A 9,580-nucleotide genomic window follows, 5' to 3' on the forward strand; every position below is an offset into this window, starting at 1 on the left:
ACGGAGGGCTGCGTGTGCCTGTGTGTGCCAGGGAAAGGACGTCTCCAGCCACAAAGTGGGAAGGAGAACAGGAACTCGCTCCCTGTGGAGCACGTGGATGGGGCAAAGAGAGGGATGTGAGCAGGAGCGGGCGGTAACAGCGAAGGCAGACAGGATCTTAATGTTTCCTTCCTAGAGCCAAGATGCAAGAATCCCAGGCAATCACTCCTCCACCGTATGTCCCTGTTTTTAGCTCCTTCTTGCTCAACTCCTTTGGCATTTGGGAAACCGGTTGCTGAAGTAACCGCGGGAGCTGCCCCGCATCCTAGAAAGAGGCTGGGTTTATCCCTGGGGATGAAATCACCCTGAGTTTGGTAGCTGTGAGAGCAGAGCTTTATCTAGGTCAGCGTTGGGTCCTCCTCCGCTCCCAGCGGAGCTGCTGGGGGGGGGACGTCAGCACCGGTTGTGTCCCAGCCATCCGGATGCTTTGAGGAAGGTGACGCCAGGTAAAGGATGCAGAGCGAGGGCAGGCGTTAGGCAGCAAAGCCCCTGAGGTCTGCCTGCCAGAAGCAGTGTGATTCCTCCCTCCCTCAGCTTCCCACTGTGATACTAGCCTGGAATTTTAGGAAGAGACACTTCCCTGCAGTCCCTCATACGCCTCTGGTAACCAAGCTGCACTGCCCCAGTCCAGTGGGGCCAGACTTGAGGGCTGGGATGGCACTGCCTCCCTGGGTTGCTCTCCAGAGGGGTCTGTAGGATGGAGGAGGAAGAGGAAGATGCTCTCCTCAGTGCCTAAGCACTAGGTAGCTTACTCCCCACGGCAGCAGGGTGCTGGTGAAGGGTGTCCAGCATGGCCATGAGTGAGGCCACAGAACTCACTGTCTGCAGGCTGGCACTGTGCTCTTGTGGCAGTGGAAGAGACTAAAAAGGCAGGCTGACAAGGAGGAAGGATGCAAGGAGAGTAGCCAAGGCTGTAGGCTCAGCCATAGGTTGGATGAGGTTGTACTCAACACATTCTGAGGCAGTGGCATACAGAGTTGGGAAGCTCCTGGCACCTGCTTGTGCTCCAGAGTACTTAAGGTTCTTCTCCTTATGGAAGATAAAAGCAGCAGAGTTACCACCCTACCCTGGCAAGCACAGGATGGGGATAGCAGCCAGGCTGGCAGCTCCCCAAGGATGTTGGGTTTGTGGTGGGGGAGGGCAGAGACCAGAAACTCCAGCTCAAAGAAGTGAGGAATTTGCCCAGACCAGCAATTTTCCACTTTGTGACTGCATTGTGCAAACCAACAGCAAGCACAACATGCCTTGCTCGTAGGGATGAGCACCATCGTTCCTGGTGCGGCAGCACGTGGACCCAGAGCAGGTTTCTCCACTTGCTGCTCAAGGGACAACTCCAGGCAAGTAGTCCCTCCAGCCTCAGAAGTGTGTGAACCTGGGCCAACATCAGCACAGCCAGCTTGGGGTTAATTCTACAGATAGGGGAATGCACAGAAGGAAGCATCTGAGACATGGCATGCTGGCTCCATAAATAAGGCAGTCTCTCCAGAGTATTTCTGGAGCAGCCAGGGAAGCCAGCCACCACAGGAATAAACCCCTGCACTTTGCACTGTGAAGTCAGCTCCTGAATCCAGATTAAACTTCGGCTTGAGTTTTCTCCAGGAGCACCAAGCTCTGCCTGACCTGTGTGGCTGCTCTTTTCCCACAGTGTACTAGGTCACAGCCCCAGCAGGGATGCAGAGCCATGGCAAACCTCCTCTGACTCACTGGCAATGTTTCACAAGCGCACGTTTCCCTACCTCAGGTCTGGCCCATTGAGCTCATTTCTATGAAATGCATTTGAGAACATAAATCTGTCTCCAGGAAGAAAAGAAATCTGCTCATTAAGAAGACAGACAGCGTCTACAGTCTGAAAGGAACAGCAAATGGCAGCTGCACAAAACGTCAGTGTTAAGTGCAGCTGCCAGCTGGGATTTATTGAAAGGTAGCTATAAAGCTGCACTGGTGAATGGCATGTCTTGTGCTGGGTTAACCTGCCCTTCCTCTCCCACCTCCCAGCAGTTTGCTGGCTCTGATGGATCCAGCCAGTGGATGCAGGACTGACATGTTCTGGGTTCTGCTCACTGCCTAAGTACTTTGTTCGTTTGGTTCTTTATGTAGGGGAGCCAGAACCAAGGCAAACAGCTAAAGGATTGCTCAGGGAGGGCAAGGCAGCTGTTCTCCACAGCACCCTGCTGTCTGCCCATGGGGAGAGAGTGCTACCCCGGACCAGTAGCTAAGCCACAAGCAGGCTCAGCTGCAAGAACAAGCCAGGACCAGACTCGCGCCAACCTGGGTTTTCCCTTGTTCCTACAGAGGATCTGGGCTCTCTTCCACATGTGAATACCCTACGCTAAAATAGGAAGACGAGACATATGGGGAAGGGAACAAACAAACAAATACCACCTGTACAGCCTCAAGGTGCGCTCAGCAGGGACCACAGCACCCACGTCCTACACCCAGCGTGGAGGTTGAGTGCCTCCAAACCCAAGAAACAGTTGAGCCCGACAGCTCCTCTACCCAGAGGTCTTTGCTTGTGCCCTTCCCAACCTACCTGGCCCTTCCTCATCGGCGCAGGAGAACCGACTGCTGTCTCGGCTCTGAGTGCCATGACCCAGCACCACCTCCCACCCCATGGGATTTCCCACCCTTACCCACCTCTTTAAGACTGATGTTTGCCGTGTAGACCACGTTTGTCCCGTCCCTCTTGAAGTGCGAGTGAGGCTTGTCCTTGAGGATGAAGACGATGTCGGCAGGGATGTTGTCTGGGGTGGCGTCCCCTTCCTTGGGGAATGTGATTTTGGTTCCCTCCTTCCAACCCCGTTTGATGACAATGTTTAGGATCTTGTCCTCAGTCCGCATGGTCCGGCCATCAGCGTTGAGCCTTCTGCGCGTGATCTTCATCCTCTTAGTGGAGCCGTGGTAGATCTCTTCCAGGGATACCTTGAGCTCGTGGATGACGGGTGGGTCTTGGACCTTCCTCCGTGTGTGCAGCGACTCTTGGTGCCGCCGGTGAACCCCGTTGATGCCATTGAAGCCAAACCGGCCGAAGGCACTGAAAGGGTCGTCATCTTCATCGATGTCCATGTCTTCCTGGTCAAAGCCATTGAACATTCGGGAGCGGCTGCTGGCGAAGAAGATGTCGAATGGGTTGGAGCCTCCAAAGAAGGATGCGAAAGTGGCGTGGGGGTCTCCATGGAAGGTGTAGTGGAAAGTGTTCCCTGAGCCACCTGAAGAGCCACCTCCAGTTTTGAGACCTGGAAGAGAAAGGGGAAGACAAGACATGAACGCTCCCTGCCAGCTGACGCCGTGCTGGGACCGCAGTTTCCAGGCAGGATCATGGTCTCTGCTGGCTGTGGGCAGACCTTCCAGTGTCTCCTAAGGGTACAGGTCACCCACTCCAGCCAGTCACCTGCAAAGAACATGGGGCAGGAAGATAGCAGTTCAACCTGTGACAAACAGCGCTGCTCCCACACTCACCAAGACCAAAATCTGGTCAGGTTTATGTCCCTGCTATCCCTACTGAAGTTCTTCTTTGGTCATCTCCACCCAATTCATGCCCTTTAAACATTTCCTGACCAGCCCATCTCTGTTTTTCCCCATGGGCAGGCTCTCTTCTGCCCAAATTGTCCTGTCTCTTGGGCTGCACTGATGGCCACAGTCCAGAAGCATCATGTCCTGTAGCTGAGAACAGGTTTTGAGCTCATGAGTGACCATGCAGGTGGAGGTCAGCAGATCTCCAGGCCAGCACACAGCTCCCTGCGTACTGACTGTACAAAATAACAGGTAAGCTCAAGGTTTGGATCCTTTTGCAACCATTCCCATGGGAAATTCCCCTGCCAGGTCCCACGCTGAGCCTTACGTCACTGCAACTCCCCCAAGGTCCCAAGAGGTCACACAGGCTCTGCGAGGCTATTTTTGACCAGGAGGGGTGGGAAGGGTTAAGCCAAGCCTAGCTCAAGGACTATTTTCAGGGCACAACAGTGACAGTGATAGACTATTTCTGACGGGCTGTCCCTCGTGCCAGCGCCCCCCATCACTGCACTGGGGCAAGTTTGGGAGTCTGATTGATGAAATTAATGTTGTACGTGGGTCAGGGGGGGCTTTCACTTCACCTTGGCTACCACATGGACCCAGAAGCCCCTCAAAATGCTGATCTCCAAGACACGTTGCTCCAAAAAATGTCATTTGATGGGAAACGAAAGGTTTCCATTGGCCATGACACTGATGGAGGAAGAAGGGGGCTGCTCTTCCTTCCTTCCTTAACTCATTCTTTATTTTAGGTGTCTTCAGGTGATTGGGATTTCGCCGAATCCCCAGGGAGCCCCTGTCCTCTAACAGACTGTACAGCCAGGAGGTTTCACCTTTAATCCCGTGACGCCAGCCCGAGCTGGGTCCGATTTCCTCGGCATTGCCTCTGGGGAAAGGCTGGTTTCCCACTTGAGGCAGCCTCTTCTCATTTTACAGGGTGGCAGATCACTGCGCCCGGTGCACCCATCATAGCCCTGACATAACTAATGGGTCAAAATTAACCCACTGCTGGTTAATTCTACTGGTGGCTCATTAAGAGGATGCACCTGCCCGTTGACAGGGCTGCCTCTTCCACCCAGCAGCCTGTTCCTGCCAGACCTCCTGCTCTTTTAAGCACCCAAGTCCTGGGCTGATTAATGCAGATGCTATTCGGTGCTCTCCTCAAATGGGGTTGCGCTCTTCCATCTTCGACTAATAAGGCCGCCTGTGGTGGAGTGGCTCTTCTCCTCCTCCTCCTCCTCTGTGCCAACCACCAGACAACAGCAGCCACTTGGTTTCAAAACAAGGACCTGTTACTTAAATTGGGAAAAGCTTTGAATCCTGTAGGTCAGCCTGTACCAGGGAGGACAGCGGGACCAGTGCCCAAATGCCTGGAGAATGTGGGCAAAAGCAATACTTCTCCACTGGGATATTTAGGTCAATTAAAGGGCTGCTAATGAATTACCCCAGGTATGATCCAGGAAGTGAGGCGAGCTCCTTCCAACTCCATTGTCTCAGCTGGGTTTTGGGGCAGAAGGCAGGGAGAGCCCTGACATCCCAGGAAGCAGGGTGGAAAAGCAGGGTGACCCAGAGAGGAGCGGGATGAGAATGGATTCCTGGCACCTGTGGAGCCTTCACTGTCCCCAATTCCAAGCTACCAGCCCCATTTCAGGTGCAGGCATGAGCCCTCTGTGTGAAAAGCCTCCCTTGCCTACAAAACCCAATCTCCACCACCACCACCCCTGCCTCCAAGCAGGCACTGCTTTTCCCCTTACCTTCCTCCCCATACTGGTCGTAGACAGCTCGCTTCTTGGGGTCACTCAGGACATCGTAAGCCTCTGCAATCTCCTTGAACTTCTCCTCAGCGTTGGGGTCTTTATTCTTATCGGGGTGATACTTGAGGGCCATTTTCCGATAGGCTTTCTTGATTTCATCCTCGTTGGCACCGGTCTGGATGCCCAGGATCTTGTAATAGTCCTTTCCCATGACGGCGACGCTGCCGGGAGCCGAGTACTTATTCCTGAAAGCAGAAAGACAGCCCTGGGTAAGGTGAGCACCGCGCTGGGCTCGGCTGGGGCTGGGACCCACACGCACTTATCGCGGAGCCGGTGCTCCCTGCGCCCCACCGGCCAGCAGCACCACAGCCGGCTCAAGTCCACGCTTCCCAAGGGAGGTCAGAGCCCCGGTGCCAAGATGTGTCCCGGCTCTGGCTGTAACCCACTGAGCCCTATGGCAGGGACAGGGACACTCATCTCTGAGGCTGAAGGGAAGAGGGAGAGCCTGAAACAGGGCACGGCATTATAAGGGCCACGCCACTGCTCACGTCAGGCCGGGATCATGTCCTCCCCCTGTCCCTGGGTGGGCCAGGAGGGCTGAGCTATGCCTATATGTAGCCAGCAGCCCGTGTGTGTCCCCTCCTCTCCCAGCTGGGGACCTGGGATGGGAGTTGGGGTGATGACAGCAGGTTTTTGGAGGCTGAAAGCAGCGCCAGGGACCATGCTGCCGCCTTCACCTTAAAGGAACTTCAAACATTTTGTTCCTGAAAGCAATTGGCATTCAGCTGGAGATAAATGCCTCCGGCTGTCAGAGCCGTAATTTGTATTTAGCGAAGAGGGAACGGAGCCGTTAGACAGAAACATCTTGTGGTGGTGGGAGGGCTTTTTTTTTTTTTTAATTTTTTTTATTTTTTGTTTAAAAAGAAAGGAAAAAAAAAATCCCCACCAGTTTCTCGCCTGACTTGCACTCCCCGAGAGCCTCCAACTGCATCTCGCAGCGAGCCAGAAACACAGGGCTCACTCGCTCCATCACGCGGGGGCCGAGGCTGGGGCCATGCCTATACTAAGGCATGGAAAATCCAGTGGCCGTAATTCATTCCCCAGTCACGCTGCTGGAGCCGCAGAGACCCAGCGAGCAGCCGGGAAGGCAGAGGCTGAGCGAGCCCCACGTTCCTACAAGGACAATTCCTGCTGCTTCTCGACCTTTGGTTATCCAACGGCAAACTCTGGACGGACCCGAGCATGGCCTGATCCTCACCCACAGCTCAGTGCTTGCTGTGAGCCCTGCTCTTCTCCCAGCTGACCTCCTGCCCTCTCTTAAAGCTCACATCCAGCTCTTTGTTACCATCCAGGTTTCACCCCATCCTTGCTCCAAACACCCCTGGACAGCCTCAAACCATCATAACCACCCCCCAGCAGACAGATTCCTGCATGGGGTGCGAGCCTTGACCCTTTACCTTCACCACCATACAAGCTGACAGATGTTCTCCCCCTTCCTTAACTCTATCCATAAGCACCCATGGAAGTCACAAAGGGATCCCCCAACCCCAGCAGCTCAGATGAGGGTGGCCAGGGTCACCACAGCGCTGCACTGAGCCCCTGGCGTCCACCCATGGGTGGCCTTGGGTCATGCCATGGGCTATCTCCCCTCTAGGGCTGGGTGTGTGTAGAGAGGTTGGAAATTGGCCCCACACTTGGCCACCTCCATCCAAACCACCAACCTCTGGAGCAAACAACTGCTCCAGGCACGGAGCAGGTGCTTTGCTGTAGGTGGGAAGAGAGCAAAGGCGTGCAAGGCACGGACCTCTGAAGGACACGGTGGGGTGAGATAAGGGCACCCACGGATTTGTGCGGCACAGAAGAGGTGGGAGAAGGTCCCTGTGGGTGTAAAGAGCACCCGACGGTGTCTCCCACGGCAGCTCCTGGTGCCAGCTCCTGCGCAGAGCCGCCGGTGGCTCCGTCCCACGCAGGCGCTGGGGGATGCTCTGCCCTCAGCCCACCTTGGCTCCCTCCTGCCCTTCCCATGGGAACAGGGCTGAGGGACACCCTGGGATGAGCAACAGGCGGGGGGCTGGGGGTAACCTGCCATTCCCCCCGCCAAAGGTCACCCCAGTGCGGAGCAGGGGCTCCCCACAACCAGCACCAGGACCTGGACCAGGATTTGCCCCTGTCTGGATGATGCACTGAAGACAACCCCATCACACACCGGCTCAAGAGACGCAGACTATAGCATCCAGCTCCCACCACAGCACACAGCTCCGGCTCCGACCCCACACAGCCCAACCCAACAGCACCACCAGGACCCCCTCACCCAGCCAAAACCCCATGGTGCTTCCCAAGAAAACACATCCCATCCCGGCACAACGCTGTTGCCCCCACCCCGGGATCTCCGGTCCTGCCCACCGCGGGGTCTTTGGCCGGGATGGGGATGCAGCCAGGGATGCTCTCCTGGCCGGGAACCCCTTTGTGTGTCTCTGCTCACGGAGGGTGGGATCTGCTGTCCCGAAACATCCCCCCACGCATGTTTTACCGTGAGGAGCCGGCGGCGGGTGACCCGGTGGGTTAAGACAACGCTCCGGAGGCGACGCTCACATGTGCGATGATGATGATGATAAAACACGACTCTGTCCCCGCACAGCTTCCCTCCCACCTCCCGGGGATCAGCTGCGCCTTGCCACGGCTCCTCTCCCCCTTCTGCTCAGTCATCTGCCTTCCCATTTAACCCCCTCGGGAGCGGGGTTGGTGGTGGGGAGATGGTGGGGGGGGGGTGAAGGAAAGCAGGTAAAAAAGCCATTCCCGCATCACCCAACCAACCAGCCCAAGCCTTGGAGGAGACCACGAGCATCCCCCCGGCCCTGGGGAACCAGCCTCGCCTTCACCCCGCTCCTGTAACCACACACATGGACCCGAAATTAAATAAATAAGTCAGAAACTGAGGCTTTGTTCTGTCCCCGCACATGACATCAGCCGAATAGCGATCCCTTGACATAATCCCTGCGCCCGGCAGTCCCCACCGGCAGGAAGAGGCTCGCCCCGGGCAGCGGCACCGGGAAGGGGAGCTGTGCTTTGTCCATCCCGGTTTGTCCATCCCGGGGCGCAAGGTCACGGCAGGACGCACGGCGCAGAGGCAGGAACCCACTTACCGAAACTTGACGAACACGTTCATAGTCCAAGCGGACCTTTTTAAAGGCTCTAGTTTGATTTTAAACATCGCCGTCGTCCACAGGTGCTCCGGGAGACGATGGAGAGTTGCCAGGAATGCCACACTGAGGGATGCTCCGGTGGCCAGATCCCTCCAGCACAGCAGAAAGGCTCCCGGGATGGCTCCAAAAGGGCTTTAGGTGGTGATGGGTGAGCGGGTGTCGGGGGGGATGCTGCTGGGAGCTGCCGTCCTTTGTCACACGCACACGGGGACACCCTTCAATGGAGTCGCTCGCCGTAATCTTCCTTTTAATTGGTTTCTTGACGCTTCCTCAGCTCCAGCATCCTCCCTCCCCGCTGCCTCCCGGCCGCCCCGCTCCTGTCACACACGTCCCCCGGTACTGTCACGTCCCCGTTACCGTCACGTCCCCCACCAAGGAGCAGGGAGGGAGCGCACCCAGGAGCTCCCCCCTCCTCGGTGTCCCCAGAAAGGACTCTGCTCTGCACCCGAAAGTAGGACGGCGGCGGCGAGGCGACGCGATGTGTTAGAAAGTCACGTTGACCGGGTTGCACCTCCCCAGCTTTCCCCCTGCGGGTCCCTGCATCGTGCCCCACACAGAAGGGGTCCCACCGCCCAATGAATGGGGCTCCCGGTGCGGTGTGGCACCGGGATGGAGCCGGCTCCGAGCACGGAACCGAGCGCGGCGGCACAAAACCTACTTCTGAGAAGTCACCTTCAGGCGCGCCAAGGAAACCCAATGGCACCGTGTCCCCCCGATCACTCATGAGCCACCGGGAGCATCCCCTCTGGATGCCCCACCATGGAATCGGGCAGCCGTACCGGGCAGCTCCTGCATCCCACCCTCGGAGAGCGCAACACCGCATCCCAAGGGGTTGGGGAGGGGGGGGTCTGGTGTTGGGAGCTGGGATGGATGAGGCAGGATGGATGAGCCGGGACGGATGAGTGCATACCTCTCGGCGCGGCTCCAGAAGAGCAGGATGGCCGGCATGGCAGCGTATCCCGGCTTCAGTCGGGGATGCCGGAGAGGATGCTGGATGGGATGCGGGACGGGACGCTGAATGGGACGCAGTGTCTCGGGGCAGGCAGAGCCACCCGTGCCCGTGCTGGCTGGCAGCCG

General features: G+C 57.0%; 2 protein-coding genes across 2 annotated transcripts in view; one reads left to right on the plus strand and one right to left on the minus strand.

The window, feature by feature from the left end:
• The window catches only part of VCP (valosin containing protein), a 29,617-nt gene extending 27,925 nt beyond the window's left edge, over positions 1-1,692 (plus strand). The window contains exon 14 of the mRNA XM_030470575.1: positions 1,685-1,692. Within this exon, the coding sequence (XP_030326435.1) occupies positions 1,685-1,692 (8 nt within the window). The remainder of the gene's footprint in view (positions 1-1,684) is intronic.
• An 888-nt stretch (positions 1,693-2,580) lies between these two features.
• On the minus strand, positions 2,581-9,149 carry DNAJB5 (DnaJ heat shock protein family (Hsp40) member B5). Its single transcript, XM_030470576.1, has 3 exons — positions 8,444-9,149; positions 5,301-5,545; positions 2,581-3,272 (listed from the first exon to the last, which is right to left on the minus strand). The coding sequence occupies exons 1-3, from the start codon at positions 8,509-8,511 to the stop codon at positions 2,581-2,583; spliced, it is 1,005 nt and encodes a 334-aa protein (XP_030326436.1). The 5' UTR covers positions 8,512-9,149.
• Between the last annotated feature and the right edge of the window lie 431 nt (positions 9,150-9,580).

Source organism: Strigops habroptila, chromosome Z (genome assembly GCF_004027225.2).
Source record: "Strigops habroptila isolate Jane chromosome Z, bStrHab1.2.pri, whole genome shotgun sequence".
NCBI classification, from domain to species: Eukaryota; Metazoa; Chordata; class Aves; order Psittaciformes; family Psittacidae; genus Strigops; species Strigops habroptila.